Source organism: Apis florea, unplaced genomic scaffold (assembly GCF_048593485.1).
Source record: "Apis florea isolate Af1SG1 unplaced genomic scaffold, ASM4859348v1 contig_2350_pilon, whole genome shotgun sequence".
Classification (NCBI taxonomy): domain Eukaryota; kingdom Metazoa; phylum Arthropoda; class Insecta; order Hymenoptera; family Apidae; genus Apis; species Apis florea.
In genome coordinates this window covers 8,279,677-8,299,079 of record NW_028256565.1, presented here as the reverse complement: position 1 = coordinate 8,299,079, position 19,403 = coordinate 8,279,677, and the positions used below count along the sequence as shown (strand labels likewise).

At 30.5% G+C, this 19,403-nt stretch overlaps 1 protein-coding gene across 1 annotated transcript; it reads right to left on the bottom strand.

Moving 5' to 3' along the window:
* Window positions 1–1,799: 1,799 nt before the first annotated feature.
* On the bottom strand, window positions 1,800–18,187 carry LOC100867060 (G protein-coupled receptor dmsr-1). Its single transcript, XM_031918398.2, has 4 exons — window positions 17,482–18,187; window positions 4,318–4,426; window positions 3,949–4,133; window positions 1,800–3,654 (listed from the first exon to the last, which is right to left on the bottom strand). The coding sequence occupies exons 1-4, from the start codon at window positions 18,054–18,056 to the stop codon at window positions 3,246–3,248; spliced, it is 1,278 nt and encodes a 425-aa protein (XP_031774258.1). The 5' UTR covers window positions 18,057–18,187; the 3' UTR covers window positions 1,800–3,245.
* Window positions 18,188–19,403: the final 1,216 nt, after the last annotated feature.

The following is a 19,403-nucleotide window of genomic DNA, read 5'->3' as shown; positions in this document are numbered from 1 at the left end:
CTCTTACATGATTTATTTTTCTATCTGTACCAATCATTTTATTCATATTTTATTATATTATATAATTTACAAGAAATATTAAACATAATTAAAGAAATTAATAAATTCTTAAAAATTAAGAATAGCTAAAATATTGTTAATCGAATGTAAATATAAGGGAATGATTGAAAGAAACGAATGAAGAAAAAATTATGAAGAAAATAGAAAGATAACAAAATTTTTTTACGAGTTGTTCCAACATCAGCCTTTTCAAAAATGAAATTTCTATTCCATTTACTTTAAAAATGTATTTGAAACGAAAAAAAAAAAAAAAGAAAAGTAAATCTCGCATTTTGCCTTCTAGAAAATTTCAATCATGCATTTGGAAACATGCTTTTCCTTGATATATGGAATAAAATGAACTGAGAAATCAGAATGTATATTTTTGAAGAGATTCAATTCTTAGGGATATTAATTTTTTCGTACGTTCTCGATGAAAATCTTCACGAAAAAAAAGAGGAAAATTCAGGATTGAATTCAGTTATCATAGTTTTATGAAAGAAAACATTAGTAAAATTAAAATGGAAATTGTCAAATTGTCTGATAGAAATAAAATCTCTCATCATGAATTTGTGAATCTTTCCGTTTTAATATAGTGATTCATTAATATTCATATCGGATCCAAACGTTCTCAAATTACATTATTTTAAAATTACTTTTTCAAAGTAATTTTATACAAATTTTTATTCAAAGTTTATTTGAATAATACAAATATTTCACGGGAAGTGTTTTATGTGAAAAGTAAATATATTTGCAATTAAATTTATTTGGTGTAATTGAAATATGATACTATTTGTTATTTGTTAAACTATTCTTACATAATTATTATTACATTTATAATTATTTATAATTATTTTAAATGTTGATTTATTGATTTTTCAAATAATCATATTATTAAATAGTTCAATTTATCAACTTTCTAATAAATATTCATTATGATTTAAATTATTTTAATTGATCGTACGAAGAATATAACGTTAATTGAAATACAATTAACAATTATAAATTATAAATTATTATTTTTAATCTATAAATAAATTTCGCCCAAATCTAATTCATATTCAGGAGGATGAGATCGATGATTTACATAATTGTACACCTTCGTGCATGAATATAATATAGTTTCCACCATGATTTTGATTATACCAGTTGCTACATTCTGAACATGACACGCGATACGTTTATATACGGCAAGTGGGTGTAAAATAGATTTAACATTTGATTACGTACTTTCAAATGATTAATCGTTCAGGTGTCACGAATGGTCAACAAATTCGATTCCCTTTGATTCCCCACCGATTAGAATTTTTTCCTCTTTTTGTTTTCGATTGTAATAGGAGACCGTTTGTGGTATGACAACTGTTTGATCGGACAATTTTCAGACCAGAATATCGTAGAACGATAAGAAACTTTTAATTTAAAGCGACACAAAGATTTCACGATATTTCCTCTCAGCTGAGATATTTTCATTAGATCTCGTATTCGTCTTCTAAAGGTAGAGATTTCAAAGAGAGAATTCCCGATAAAGCTCGATATTAACTCGGCCAGAACGTTTAAACATTGAAAAGAATAGAAAATTCATTTTATGAAAAGAAACATAGCCAAGTTATTGCTATTTTATTATTTGTTTCGCACGTATATAAAATCTAACAAAAGATAATATACCATAAATATATACTTTCAATTTCAATGGATTATTTGGATATACGTGTTATACTCACGAAGTGGGAAAAGGGATACGATGAAAAAAGGTAAAACGATTAATACAGAAACAGTTTATTCATAATCTATAAATAATTTCTCGTTTAGAAACGGAAAGGATAGATTTTCAGCCGGGCTCAATAGCTAAAAATCCATCGGTCCTCTGTTTCTCATAGAAAAAAAAAAAATCATACGAGAAGGAACAATTATCGCTGCTAACTTTTCTCGATCACGTATTTACAAATTTCATTTACATTTAAATAATTATAATAGCCTTAATATTAATATTAGCGTTATACTTATATTTACGAGTAATTGTATTACTTGAGAATATATTTGAACATCGGTGTACGTAAACGTTTTACGTTTGCATAATCTTACATTTATGCAACTCGTAATGATCGTTCGTTGTCGAGTGTCCATCATTAACGCAACATCGTCTCCTTTCCTATCACGATGTATCGAACGAAGCTCTCCAACGATTTACAAATGAGCTTATACGTACAATTTCAGCGATATCTAAATTTACACGAAAATACGTCACGCAATAGTGTGTATTAATAAATTACACGAATATTGTTGACACGAATAACGAAAGCAAGAGAGAAATAAACGTTGATAAATCTGCTCGTTTACTTTCATCTTCCTATAACGATTATTAATATTAATTTTAACAATCAACATTCGCGCGATCGTTTCCCACAATAACGTTAACGTTATGATGTTATTTTTGATGATACAAAAGGAAAAGAAGAAAGAATATCGAAAAATAATGAGTCCAATATTTCCGCTACAAAATTTTCGATTAAACTTGAGCACGGATCAAGCTTATATTTCTCTTATACGAGATCAAGTTTATCTTTTTTAACAGACCTGTCGATATAACGATAGGTCGAAACTTAAAGGAAAGTTCAATTGGCTGTGAGATTGCAAACTCGAAGGCAGGGTTCAAACTTTAAGCGTTTGTTTTTGCGAGAACAAATCCTATTATTCATTGCACCATTGAAATCCAACCTCCTGTCTCACGTATTTTATTTTCTCTCCGCGTTTTCCTATTAAGAACATATCGTTTCTCGTTAAAAAAAAAGGAACATTTTGTATTTTTATTAAATTCAATCAATTATTTGAGAAACACGATAAAATGAAACGCGAAGAAAGAGGATTAATATAATTCGATATTTTTCGTTATTACGCATTTGCAAGAATTTCGATGACATGAAGCAACAACAAGGTGGAGTTTAAAACAGCAAATCAATCGATTCCATCTTCCTCTTAAAGATATTAAAAATGTACTATATCATGAACACCACTCGGGGTGGATCACATTATGAAGAAAAGCTTACACTCCACCCTATCTATCTACTGTGTATGATTCAAATCTACATTTCCATCTTCATTATTCTCTGTTACGTTACCAATTTCCATAGGATAAGATAATAATTACTCAAGAGATAATACTGCAGATCTCTCTAAAGACGCGTGGTCTCTAGACCTTTCAGCCTGCATCATACGTAAGTGCTTTGCACGTCCGTTTGTTGCGTGGCCGGCTGCCATTTCTTCATGATCCTCGGTTTGAACAGCTGGCCGAAAGTGGTACGGAATTGCCTGGACATGGAGCAATAGAGGATGAAATTGATGGCGCCATTTAACAAGGCGAGAATGTCCATCACCTCGCCGAAATTATGGTAGCAATTACGGAAGAAGCAATCGCCTAGAACACCGGATAGGAGGCCCAGGATACCCTGAGGTATCTCCGTGACCAGGAATAGGAGCAACACTGCGACCAGCATCTTGGTCGTCCTATCCGCTCTCCTCTCGGATTTGCTCGGTCTTTTTGGGATCAAACCGTTACCCATTACAGCGATGTTTTTGCACTGGTTGTAACTCTTCAAAGCCTGCTTCCTCCCTTTCGCCCTGGAACATGATATTCGCCTTCGATATTAATTAATTTCTTTTTTATTCTTTGTTGTTATTATTACTTCTTTTTTATGGATATTTCTCGAACTTTTACGGTTTTTTATTTTGTGTAATTAATCGTCGAATCGAGCTATTTTTTGTCGTTATTGTGGTTAATTGAATGACTTTTACACGATGAAAACATAGTTTCAAGGAATTAAAGAGGGTAGAACAAATAAGGTATCGACGAATTTTAATTTGTTATAAGTGATAACGTATAATTCATTCTGATCTATATTTGTAAAAATATACCTGTAAAGAGCTTTTATCAACCAACAGCTAATAACGGTGAGAATGACGCAGGGTAAAAGTTTCACCACCACCCCTAGTATCCAGAAATTCAATTGGTAGAAGAAGTCCTTGTGCTGGGAGTAGTCGGCATCGACTATGTACGCGATTTCCAGGATGCCATTTTCATTTACAGTTTGCTTTCTTATCTGGGAATTAGAAATAGAAAGGAAAAGAAAAAAAAAAGAAAGAAAAAGAAACTTAAATGAATTTAATATCAAAAGAAATTCTAATTATCTTCATTAATTGGATTAATTGGTTTTAAGATAAGTGGTTATTATTTATTTATCGTTATTTATTGCTTGCATGGTTTATTTTAAATAAATTACTTACTCCAAATACGAGATAACTAGGAGCACAGGCAATAAATGGCGCTAAAAAGCTGCTCCATAAAGCCATTTTACATCGAGCTGCGGTACACCAAGTACTGTACTGTGGAAATCTGTGATAACACAAAAAAGAACATTGGATTTCATACCGTAATTTAAGGAGAATTTTTCTTTTATTTTTCCAATCATGCGTTTATTAATAACGCATTTCATTTTCAATTATAAATTCGTCGAATTGTTCGATACGTTAAACAACGTTTTTGTGTTCCAATTGAATTTTCAACTTTTTCGCCCTTTTCAAGGGGGAATATTTTTCGAAATTTCGAATTTGACAAAGACAGGATATCAATTCGCTTCAAATTGATTAATTTCAAGTTAAGCATAAAATTAAAGGTAAGAGCATCAAATTGATCGAGCATAGATTTCATTTTTACTCAAGCAAAAAAAAAAAAAAATTTGAAATTTCATCGTTGCCTTTTGACACGTTTCGATCATGATTTTTGTTCAAATTTTCTCGAGCTCGTAATATACTTAAAGAGTTAAAAGTTTCTATCGATCCATCTTCTGATTCACCTTTATTGAAAATCTTTACATTTCATTATTCGCTCGTAGATTCGTTTATAGCGATGAAACAGAGAATTCAAATGTTCCTTTGATGTCTTAAATCCCGTCGTTCAATCTATGCAATCTATGAGATAATCAAGGATTTAGTCGTATCGGATATAGTCGTATTGCTATTATCTTTCAGATTAATGTGTGAAATTCCATGTGTTGCAATGCATATTTCCAATTTTTTTTTTTTTTTTTTTGGTTTGATTCTTTTTCCTCATCTGTGTAAATATAACGAAATGAAATTAAATCATCTTCTATGTAACCCATATGTGCATACATTACTTGGAAATTAAGCTTAGACTATTTTTATCATAGCTTTATAACATTTTGTTAAAATAGAATTAAAGAACATCGAGAAGAATGTGAAAACTTATTCAATTCAAAAAATTTTCTACAATATGCATCATAATCATTGCACAATCTCTAATTTATTTGATCTTTTTGAAATTAGTACGTCTTTTTATTTTTTTCTACTTGTCTAGAAAATATTCGTTAGTAGTAAGAAATTCACATAAACGAGAGTTTGCTCATCATCTCGGAAATATCAGAGCTCGAGCGTAATTCGATCTTTGAAGTGTGGGGAAAAGAAATCAACAAATGTAACACGTGCTTTGAGATAAAACTGGAATCAATTTATATAGATATTATAGTTTTAATTATAGTTAAAATTTAAAAGAAATATCATGTTTCTGCTCGTTCGCTTTTTTAAGAACGTCAATTTTAAACTTTATGGAGAACATTGTTATTTTAGAACAATATAAAGGATCGAAACTGATGGAACAGATCTCTTTTGTAAATTTAATTCCATCCGATCGAGGTGGAAAGACATGAAACGACCGTGAAATATGGTCCTCGAGATACATATAATTGGTACAATATAATCAAACGAATAAAGTATGATGATCTCTTTCACATCTTGGTAACTCTCTGATCTTTTCCACTTCTTTGATTTTCCACAATGCGATGCAATTAGTCCTCTAAAGATCCAATTAATTTCAAAAAATTATTTATTTCGAATCTGTGTATTGAATAATTGAAGTGTGAAGAAATCTGTCGTGTATCATACTTTCCATCAAAAAGATTTTTACTTTTTTTAAATGTATTTCTGAGAGAATCGACATTTTTCGATCTTTTTTTTTTTTTTTTTTTTCTTTTTCCTTTTGATTGAATCATCCATTGTTTTTACTGTGCTTTGTTTTTACACCGTTCCATTTTAAAAATACAAATGTATTTGAAGTTAAAACTCTCGAGCGTTGTTAAGAACGTACCATTTTATTTCTAAAATAGTATGAAACACGCGAAAAGAATTTGTAATTTCATCGAATTAATTCTCACGTTTCATCTTAGTTTGTTATACAGATTCAAAAGTTTCGAGAAACTTTGTCCAAATCGAATTGGTTTTCTAACTTGTACACGAATTGTCGATAGCAAGCACACTTTCTGAATACTATCCACGAGTTTCAAAAGTCTACATTATTAAATTTCGATGCAAATGATGGAACAAATATATTCGCTGTTCGATATTCTAAAATTAAAATTATCTCTTTCTCATTTCATTACTATTTATTACTCTATCCATAGGTCTCGAGGAATGTTTGCTTCTAATTTGTAAATGTAACATCGATTTTTCTTAAATTGATAGAGAGTAATATTAAATTCTTTAAAGTTCGAATATTAAAAAGAAAAAAAGTGAAATTATGATATTATGAACGTAACAAATTTTTTTACGTAATATTTGTTGAAATAAATAAAATTATTATTCACTATTTTAACATTTTAATCTAGCATAAATAACAAAATTAGCAGAGAGCTGGATATGAAAGCTACAACTGTGAAAAATAATTTCAAACTTTTTGGACAATAATATGTATACTCCTGTCCAAAATCATTAATATTTTTCAAGAATTAAAAAAAAAAAAAGAAACAATCATATTAGGATACAGATTGAAAACTTTTCCCATAAAATTTGTTAAAATTAAAGACAATTAAAACTGCTATTTGTAACATTTTAATTTTGGATAAATAACGAAATTAACAAAGAGTAGTGAGTATAGCTACAATTGGAAAAGTGATTTCAAACTTTTAACCGTCTATATTTCAATAGTTTTTGCAATAGCAAAACTTTATAATAGAGATATATCCAACGTTATTTGATTTCAACATTTACGTTCATGAAAGAAAGTAATGAGAGACAATTTTGCGTATTACTTTTCTCCCCCAGATTATTTTATCTTCTATTTTTTTATATTTTAATCATCTGTGATAGTTTATAATTTAAAATATCAAAAATATTTTCGAACGAAGCAACAAGAAGAAGGAAAGATAATTCACGAACAGTATGCTATATTTTTATATCGAATTCTTTTATTATTGAAACTTCATCTCATATAAATTTACTGATCTTCGTCTAATATTAATGTATACATCTAAGAAATCTAAGAATATTTCAGAATCTTACAGTTTTCCTTCCAAGGCAACTTGGAACCTATCTCTCGTGAGCATACACGTCCATGGAAATTTTATTTTATTTTCCTCTTGCTCCTGTCTATATTTTATATTCTTCTCCATATTTTTTCCCTTATCGTTATATATTTTTCTTTATCCTTGATATTTTATTACATCTCAAATTTCCTTTTTTTAATCCCCCTTTTTAATTATTAAAATCTTTTATTTAATTAAAAGTTTTATTCCTCTTACGTATTGTTTACCCTCTTATAGAAGGTAGAACAGAATGAATTGGTAAAATAGAATTATTTCTACAAATTTACCCAAGTATCAATTTCATCACGAGATAATACGTATCTCAGAAGGATCGATGGAAAATTCTATACGGTATAATGGATTGTATATATCTTCACGTTGATCCATCGATAGATCGCGCCATTCGTTGAAATTCGCGGAAATTGAAAAGTAGTTTTAAAACGTTCAGATATATAGATAGTCGATAGAAACGATTTTAGATAAAATGGCCATAAATTGACAATATGTAACAGATCTCATGATAAATTTATTGATTTCAAATTTTATCGTTATCGCGATATACATTATCTAGTTTTTCATCATTTTTCTTGATATCATCGATAATTAAATTTTTTCAATATTTATTGGAAAAAAATATAAACAGTTTGGCTCGATTCATCCAAAATGAAAACACACGTTGCGTACACGTTGTTTTTTTGCGCCATTATTTTAATTTAGGATTTCACTATATCTAGTGAGCTATTATATATATATATACTAAGTTTTTCAAAGCAAAAATGAAATCTTTGTTATGTTTGCATGAATGTTTGTTGAACGTATATGTATTTTGTGTAACAAACTTCATTCATTCTTTCTACCCTTTTCTTGCCAGGCAAAAAATTCTGCTTTTGTTTCCATCAATTTGAAATCATTGTAAAGGAACTATTTAATATAGAAATTTTAATAAACTCATTCGATATTTAAATTTTGATTTAAAAGAAAAAGAGCCTTTGAATGATCGATTGTCTGATATTTGATTATTTTAGTTAAAAAGCAGTCTTTCGATATTTGATTGAGAACGAATAAAAAGAGAATTTCTACGAAAAATGAATGGAAAAAATTTCTGATAAATAATAGAAAGTTAATTTTAATAATATATTTTATTTAAAATTGTTATAAAACTAGTTTGTAATGTTACACATTTTTCTTTCATATCAACTGTTTGACTATAAAATTTATTTTCCACGCGCATAGAATAAATATGGATTTTTATATTGACATAGTTCATCGATTTATATGTATATAAACTCGAATAAATAATAATAAAAATATTTTAAAGTAAAAAAGAAATGTTTGGACAGCCGAATTAAAATTTTATCTAATTTTGCCTATTTAGCTAAATAAATATCAGCACGATATTACTTAATTTATTATCTATAAATATTTATAGAGTTTGAGGAATATACAGATATGAGAATTAAAAAATTAAATCGTAAAAACTTTGAATGTCGAGTAAAAGAAAACTCGAATAAAAGAATCGCATAAAATATTGTAAAAATATTGTAAAAAGAATCGATACTGTGATCAGTAGTGATAAAAAACAGAAAAAATTCTGCAAATCAAATTTTGTTTTTTCTTTCATGTTTGACTACGTATATATTATCGATTATTTTTTTTTCGTTGTTTAAAAATACACTTGTTCCAAAAAAATCATTCCAGTTTTGCAAAAGAACATATCAAAATCATCATAATATTATCGTTTATTAATTGGATTATAATTAAAAATTTATCTCCTTAAACATCGAATGACAAATATTATGTTACAAAGATTAATATCCATTGTACAGAATGTAATTACAAATTAAATGCACGGTATAAAAAAAAACCAATATATTTAATTTATAAATATAATTTAAAATGATTCAAAATTAAATTGAAAAAGGTAATATTTAATTTTATTATATTTATAAATATTTAGTAAACGTTCGTATCGATTTTTTTCTTTTTTCTTTTTTTTTTTTTTTTTTTTTACGTGAAAATAATTAGTTCTTTTTATCATATTGAAATCATTTAAAATTTAAATATTTCCAATAATACCAGTCAGGCAAAACGATATAATTAAATATAAATAAGTAGAAAGGATCGTTGATCGCACGTACACCGAGAAATCAAATGTTTCCATAAAATGGTCAGATATAAAAAGAGGGATGTCTTTCTTTAAAATTTCCATACAAAACCACAAATTCTATCATAGTATATTTCTATTTTGCCCCGACTCAACGAATGTGGCTTAAAATAAATTCACATCGAATCAATTGAAATCTTTGTCTTTGTGTAGATATTTCCATTTTACTTCGATTTAACAATTTTCCGATTTTCACGTGGACGAATATATAGATCCGATTCCCATTTCTCTCTCATTCCTCCTTATCGTTTAAAAGTAATCCCAGCACAATACAAATTTATCTTATTCAAACATTTCCAAAAGAAATGCACGAAAGTGCGCTTTCCGTGTCCTCTTTTTCGGTGTTTCCTCTTCTTCCTGAGTTCCCACAGGGACAGGATGTCAACGATCACAGGCTAGAGATAAAAGCAAAAGACACAGCTTCCTGAATTCCCTCTAGAATTAAATATTAGAACGATACATTACGAGCTATCGTTTCTTGTTATATCTTCTTATCTTTTCTCCGTGATTTTGCAACCATTTTTCATTAATGTTTTTATTAATTTTTCGCGATAACACGATGTGACGAACGTTCACAGTTCTATTTCTGTGATTCGATATTTGAAAGATCTAAGATCGTGCTTGTCAGAAGAATTTTTATTAAGAGGAAATTTTTGTAAAGAGGAATCAATTTTGAAAATTTTAATATTTTATTCGTGCATTCGTTTCGTCTTCAGCCGTATTTTGGTTATTTTGTAGATGAATTATGTGATTTTTTTTAAGTCTTTCTTTTTTTTATCATTATGATCCAAGGAATGAAAATGGAATACGATCCTTCTTTGCGGAATATTATGCAGATGCCTTATTTGCGCAAGCAAATGGTCAAGTCGACCATAAAATTGCGGAAAATTCACGTTTCGTGAAAGAAAATATGCTTACGGCTGGATTTATATAACAATCTTCTTGGAATTGTTTACGCTGCATTTTCTTTCATTACGATTTCCTTCCTTTATGATCATTGCAATCATTTGGTCCATTTCTCGTGTAAAATTGTTATCTAATAATGGCAAGTTGAAAAAATGGAAAATAACCAATTTTGTCACGCGAATACATTTTTCTGAGATTTTCATTAGATGTAATAATAGTTGAAAATATATATGAAATTGGATCAAGGATTGTTTAATGTTTATAAAATATTTTTACTTTTCATTTTTTATTAACTTTCAGAATGAATTTATAATTCTTTTGTTGCCATTCACTGACGATATATAAAGATTGCACAACAGTGTAATAACTTTATTGGATTGAAGCGAAGTATATTCAGATAAATCGTGAATTATTCGTAGTTTTTTTAAACTTTATTGTTTGAATTTCCACATAATCGTATTTATAACGGTACGTGTGTATTAAAAAATTGCAATTAAAAAATAAATATTTTTATAAAAATCTGACCAGAGTTAGGAGGAAGTTACACAATCACGCGTGAGAGTGGGTATTACCGTGCGAAATTTCGAATGTGGAGGGAAAAAAAAAATAATAAAAAAATAAAAAAATTGTCGAAGGTATTCCTATTGGAAGGATCCGAGCAGGGTTACTTTTTTTTTATTCTGAACCGAAGTTGGAAAATGAATTATACGTTAGTTTTCGCTTGGTCGAGTGCAATAACAAAATCCAAAAACTTTTCTAATTTTTTTTTTTTTTTGAAAAAAAAAAAATAACCTAGACCAAATTGCATCCATAAATTATACTTCATTCTAGAAATATCTATCGTTTCTTATGTATACATTTTAATCTCATTAATGAAAATCCATAACTGGATATAAATAACTACGAATTATGTTTCGTTTTTACAAATATTTATACGGTTTCTTGCCTGTATATGCATATTCCAAGCGTTCTAATCTCACTGATGATAACATTTTCCACGAGGTTACCATGTAATCTAATCACGCGCATGATACATCGGAAGGATTTGCATAATAAACGACTATTAATAAATTAAGCATCAATTTTTCTCAAGCATCGTCTAATCTGGCTTGTCTTGTAATTGTTGTTTTTTTTTTTTTTTTTTTTTTGGCAACAATATAATTTTATTGTGAAATGTATTATACAGTTGATACACGTAAATATTATACACAATAATTTACCGTTGACATATTTTAGATTAAATTGCCGTGTTTTTGAATGTCATCTAAATTCGCACCATTTACTGATCTCTCTCTCTCTCTCTCTCTCTCTCTCTCTAGGAAAATATACATAATTACGACATCGCGTTAAAGTACATCTCCCAAGCGTATTCCAGTTTCGGTTCCATGAAAATTTATCGCGTATATTTTCACGGACTGTTACAACTGAATTTAATTTAATGCATGATTATTTTTTCCACTATCGTGAAAACTCTTATTGAATTTGTCGATACGTTTCATCGAGCAATTGTGCACAAGCGTGTTCGATTTCTTTCAGCTGCTTCACGGATTAAGATTAAGATGGCGATTCGAAATAGGATGTTTAATGATTGGTTGTTTCTTTCGAAAGAACTGAAGATGGAAAGATCGAAGGAGGAATACAGTGGAGAAATATTGGCTTATATAAACGGAATTTGTATAAACGAAATTTTAATAAGTATCTAATTATCCGAATTAAGTTTTTATTTATGTGGTTCGAGACAAAATAAATGAATAACTCATTAAATAATAACAAATTTATTATTACTTGAGATATTATTGTGATTTTAGAGAAAATGTTTCGTGAAATTCTCTAATATTAATTAATATGAACTGTTATTAATTCGATGAAAGATTATATAGCTAGAGGATAGAATTAAGTAAATTTTTATTATATATATATATTGTTTGTATATTTTATATAAAATAAATTAAAACTGTAAAATAGAATACAGTTAGAGAAATAATACTTTTTAAACATGATACATATTTCGTTAATTATAATCTACATTCTATCGATTTATTTCAGTATCGCGAATATACAAGTTGTTATTAGAAAAATAATTTTATTAAAAGATGTATTCCTCTTCTGTTTGTAAAAAGTTTTTATGATTCTTCATATTTCCTATACAATTTAATTTTATCATCATCAAATTGAATAATTTATAATTTCGTGACAAATAAATGTTACCTGTGACATAAATTTATGTGAAACAATTTTCACATTCGAAATTTCAAATTATTAAACAATCTCTGATTCAATGTAAAACATATTAAGATTAATTAACGAAGCTAAAAAATATAATATTTAAGTCAAATTTATGAAAAAATTATAAATGGAATGAAATATTTTATCCGCAAGATCTATGACGATTAAATTTTATTTTTGAGTTGAAAAAAGTTTGATTTAAATAGTTTTTTTCAAGGAGCGCTTTTAATGCTCTCTCTATTGTGAAGCAAACTCTTTACTCTGCAAAGCAATATCCAATTTGTTATTTGACAAAAGTTGTATTAAATTTGTAACATTGTTATAAGGAAGATAGAATACGAAATCGTCTCACAAATGTATACACATTTTTCGTAAAAACATTGTGTTTGTTCAACTTTTGAAAAACTGGTTACATTTTTCCTTAATGACTGTTCCCCGGTCTCTCTAGTTTTATTTTCTTCCTTTAGATGTGTACTCGTTTATTCATGCTGCATTTAACGTTTCTATCGTGAACTTGCGAGTAAAACTTGCGAGTAAGCTCGATCCCGTCATTAATAATAGTAAAATATAATTTTACTATTCGAAATCGTTTTATTTATTCGCGAAACTTTAATGTTTTATTAAATGCGAAAACAGGCATGCATCAAAGTTGCAATGATCGCGTTATCGCCAACTTGTTTTATTAGTTCGATGTTGTCTCTAACTTCCAGACTTATCCGAGCATTACAGGTAAAACTTTTCTCACTTCGACAAATTTACATAGCCTGATTTTGTAGTTTAAATTCAAAATGATGCAAGTCGAGTTCTGTCGATCACTTATCGATGGAGTTAAATTTTCAGTTTTTATTAATTTCATTTAAGAGGAAGCTTCTCTTCAAGCTTTTCCTGTATATCGAAATCTCACATTTTTTGAGCGGCAGTTGATAAGTCAATTGTAATACGTGTGATCTGTTATCGAAGTGAGAGAATCTTACGTATATAATTTTTCTTCTATTTCCTTTCTTTCACATATTTCCTTACAAAGAAAAAAAGGAAATCTTAGAGATATATTATATTATATATATTTTAATATTTTATAGATAAAAAATCACATAAAGAATTTTATTCGTGATCTATAATAAACGATCGATAATGAAAGTATTTTCATTTTCTTTTTTTTTTTTTTTTTGCAAGTATTTTCATCCTCGATTCGAGAATGTGTGATAAATCTGGGAGAGTAACATTCTGTTTAACGACTTCGAACGTGTTTCGAGGGTTGATCATCGTTTCGTGAAATTATCACGAAAAAAATGAACGAGATTGGCAGATTTTCAGATTTTCAATCGAATTATTTATGATGTGAATTCATGGGAATACACGTACAACAAACAGAAAGCTGATTCAATTTATAACAGACAACATATGTGATCGATTTCTACGTAGAGTAAAAATATTTGTGCAATAAAAAATGAATAATTCGTTTAACAGATCATTATTCGTCTATTCGTTACAAATGAATGGAGGAGAATTTAAAGAACAATTTATTGCTAGTATATTAAATATTTTATGGAATTGAACATAAAATATTTTATATGATATCCGCTGGTAGGATTTTATTCTATGTATTAAATGTAAAAATAAAAAAATTAATTAATGCGAGATAATATCTGACAATATTCTATCAATATTCGAGATTTAGAATAACATTATGTAAATTTGCTCCTATTAAATTAAATTACCTTGTTTTTTTCGATAATATTTTGCAATTATAAGAGATTTCTCTTTTTTATATGATAATAGTTTGAAAAAAATATTATAATATATGTAAAATTTAACATTTAAAATTTCACGATCACGATCGTGTTATTTCTATTAGTCAAATCGTAATGACTTGCTTCTATCCGATATTAATTACGATAATTTTATTCTCTACTTGCTCTACCACAATTCTCTTTCTCTATTTATCCTGACTTTGATCATTTTATATTCATCATTTATAATATCGTACGATCAATTTATAAATGGAAATATCATTTTATTAATATCATTTCGTTCTATTTTTCCTTTTTTATTTTTTCTAGAAGAAAAAGATATCTAAAACGCAATAGTGTCGTTTAATCTCAAACTAGTATATTTTCGAGTATAAAAAGATTCTCGCAAATTGTTTTATTTTGATAAACGAATTGGGGCGTATGATTGAATCTCGTCTAAAGTCGAACGATAACTGAGTACAATGAAAATTTTTCTACTGAAAAAAAAGAAAGAAAGATCTTCAATATAGATTATTTATTTTTAGAAATAGATCCATATATAGATCTTCTTCTTAAAATTCGACATTAACAACGTTAACAATATAAAAATTGAAATATAATCGCAACGTGACATATCTTAAACCTTAAAACTAAAGAAGATTACGAAAATGAATTGAATTCGTGTTGAGACCAAATAAGTTACATTACGATTTAAGAAAAGAGGTAATCATCGTTTAAAAAGAAATTGTTAAATTGTTAAATCTTTAAGAAGAACGCGAAACTATGTCGCGTTAAACAGAATTGTTCCCTGAAATAATTTAATTTTCTTTTCAGGTGAAACATCCAACTACTTCACGCAGATGAGAGCGTGTTTGATTACATCCAGCAATTAGCATTCCCAGAAGTTGATAATCCACTTTTGTGAAACCGCATGGCACAAATATAGGATAAACCAATACTCTCACGATTTATATTCAATTGTTTCAACACCTGAATTCAAATATTACGTGTACCAAGACTGATTTATTTATTTATCGACGCGGCAATTGTTTAACATTTATTATAATTAATATCCTTTTATTTAAAATTATTTCGAACAACGAAATATCATTTTGTTGTGTATACAGAGATTAAACAGAGAATCGCGATCGATGTTTAATACGATATTTCGTCCACGACGATATTTCGAACACGTGTGTCAAAATCCGTAAGAACTTTGCTCTGCAATAAGTAAACTTTTACATTTGATCACGCGTATGTATAATCTTCGTGTGTACGTTACAATTGTAACGCGTGTGTAATTAAGCGTACGTGAAAGCGCGGTTCCACCCAATATATTCAGTTTCTGCTTAATGAATAGTTGGTACACGTATACACAGTACCAATTAGTAACGCGCAATGTTACATTTAATAACAACCACACCTGATCAAATTGTTACTTATTTAGGTGTAAACAAACTGAATTTGATTCATTTTCTCCGCTAATCTAATTGGATTTTCGATTATGCTCTCTCTTTCGTCCGATAGAATTTCGAGCTCGGTAACAATTATCCGTCGATCAATTTCAACGAATCGGAACGAATTAAATTTGACATACTAAGCTTGACGTCATTTCTTGAATAATCTTTTTTTCAAGAAATGAACGAGGTCACTTTTCCGACATTCCGACCTTAATTACCAGGGACGGGTAATCAACTCATTCCAAATTTGAATTTCGAAAGAGGAGAGTGGACAAAGTGGACGATATTAAACTTACTTGCTCGCAAAAAACTCGAAAATTAGCGGGAACTGTAACGAGGCAGTGCCCTCGTAATGAAACACGCCCTATAAAATTGATTAACCGTAGTAATTAACGAGTGGAAACTTGACTCCCTCGAAATTTATTATTGGCAAATATTTATTAACTTGGAACGATTGCTTAACATTTACGAATGAAAATATTTCGAGAGTTTGTTAAATACGGAATGAATAATAAAAGTGTGCCGAAAATGGTGATTTCGTCCGTAAAAAAGTTTTTTACGGCCCAATAAAACAGAGAGATTTCGATCTCGAGGGTGTCGTCGGGATTATTTTAAGTCGTGGAACTGGTAGATTTATGTAATTTGATACAGGAGGCTCGTAAATGGTGAAACTTAATACAATGTAGATCTCATAAATTCGCGAAAATTGATAGAAATAAATCTTAAATGTTAAATCGAGTCGAGGAGAGAAAAATTGCGAATTTTATAATTTCACAAGAAAATCGTAGACAATCGTTTTGCAATCTCGATTCGTGATGAAACATAATTAAATAAACGTACTTATTTTAGTACGATAATAAAAAAAAAAGAAATGTAGAATCGCAACGTTGAAATAGGAAAATTCAACGTATTGAAAACCGATAATATTTCGTTTACAATATTTCCACTCATCCTAGTTTTGTCTTCTCTTTTCCTTCCTTTTGTCGCAATTTAACTCGCGCACATTTCCTGAATGTTGTCAAAAAAATTGTTCCCCGCGATAAAGTAAATTAATCGTAAATTATTGCCAATCTAAAATTTTTATCCTTTTCAGGTACAAAATTTGCCAAAATTCTCCTCGAAACGCAATTTAAAAAGAAATCGCAGCCCCTTTTATTTCGTCAAATCATTTCAACCATTTCTCCATAAAATTGCTCGAGTAATTGAAGTTAAAGTTCATCAATCACGAAGTGATTTTGACAAAACTGGAAAGCAGAATTATTATCCCGATATTTTTATCAAACGTTTTGCTTACGATTCACGGGAAGCGCTTAATTATTTCCAGCCGAAAATGAAACGCGGCTTCAAAGGCGGCATTAAATTAATTGATCCCAATTTACTGTAACAAAGAAACGTGAAATTATATATGGCCCTGATTCTACAACGAATTGAATCTCGTATTGAAAAGGGAACGCCATTGAATTCGATGAAACGAAGTAATCGGATCTTTGGCAAACGGTATCAGACCGATCCAAAACGGTGGATCGAGTGCAATTCGAAATTCGTGGCCGCTTCCAATAAAGCGAATCCGGAATTCACCTAATACTCACCTAATAGCGATGTACCTCCAAACGGCGAGGGTGAGCGTGATGGCGATGCTGATGGTGTGGAGCAATTGAGTGAAATGCATGTGGAAGAGGACGAACACCGCCCACCCGTAAGGAAATATCTGCCTCTTTGGGAGCACGATGTACATGTAAATAGCGAACGGTATGTATTCCAGCATGACGAGCATATCGGCGGTCGCGAGGCCGGTGAGAATTCGGTTTATGGGAGTTGCGACCATGTCTTTCCTCGTCAACACGACGATGTTCAGCATGTTGGCCAGGGTGCCGAACAGGCACACCATCAACGCCACGTAGCCGTGGTAATTCTTGTACTCGATCGCAAGATCCCGAACGGTCCCGTTGCAGTAGCAACCAATCTGTTGCTCGCAGTTGTCGTTGCACGAAATCGACAGATTATCCATGAACTTGTTCACGTAGTCTATATCCTCGTCCGTGATGTTCAAGCTGGTCCAGAAGCTCGAACGATTCATGGTTGCTATACGACGAATCAGATGGCTCAGGTGGAGAAGGGTTGCGTTCAAGTGGCGACTGTCCTCGTAATGTACGTGGCGAGGCATCGCATTTCGAGGGATGGCTGCATCCTTGCTTCTTCCTTTCGATATCTTTCTTTCTCTATTTCTCTTCTATCCACTCCACTTCTTCCTCCTCGAGGCAAGTATGCGAATCATTGACATGTTGGTCACAGTTTACTTGCACATACATTTCGAATCCTATGTTGAAATATCACAAAATTTGCAAGTTTTGGCATCAGAAACGCGATTCCCCATCAATTCGAATCGAAAAGCATCAGATAATGTTGTTCTTGCATGAAATCTTGCAAAGTGGTCGAAGTGGAGGGTAAATTGATACTTGTCGCTTTCGCGTGTCTTTTTATTATTTAAAAAAAAAAAAAACCACATCTGGCACTGGTGGAGGGAGGGAGGAGAGGGATCGTTTAACAAACGATCATCGGCCCTTAAGTACCCTTCGAATCATCTCACTTTACGATGGATGGAACGTATATACGGCATCGAGCGATTGCTAACTGCGCTGTTCTCGATGCTAGCCTCGACGAGCAGGTAAAAAATTCTCTGCCACCCTCGCGATTCCACGGTACACTTTTATTATCCTCGTTAAGGGTGTGTCGTTTCGCGATTACGATGTTTTCGTGACGAATCACTCCGTTCAGGCATCGTTCATATTCATCGTACCCAGCACGCGACAACTTTACACGGAAACGTATCCAATTTACGATCCTCATCGAAGATGAGGGCATTCAGACGGGGATGCGAGTCACGTCGTCCAAGCTTCGGTCTCTATCATCTTTTTCCCTATCATTATATATCTCGCTGAATTTCTCGTTTCTCATGCTGTTTCGCATTCCATTCGGGCCAAATCGACTACTCGAAACTTTTTTCCGCCACGTTCAATGGCGATGAAATGCAAGTTATTTCAAGATCGTTTGCCACGTTTTTTCCCCCTTCCGTTTAATCCCTCGACCTACATTCCTCCGTTAAATTCCGGAGAGCCATTACCGTCTTACAAAATCTTGTGTAATTCGTAACTAATGTTCCCAACGCTTCTCTGTGATCGAGAAACTCTTCCTTCTCGAGGCAATTCCTTCCATGGTAATCTATATATATATATATATTTCCATTCGTATATATCAATTCAAGATCACCCCCTGCCACTTCGTTTTCCAGATTCGTTTCACGCACAGACCACTCCAACCGATTCATCGACCATTTACTTCCATTTCAACATACACTTCAAACATTGTTCTGCAAGATCACTTTCAACCCTCCTCCAGATATGACCCTCTCTCTTAAAAAGTTCCACGAGGGATTTACTTTTTATCCTCTTATCCTGGCTACGATTCGAGAAGGTCATTCCTTGTCTTCTTGCTCGATTTTCCCCTCACCCCC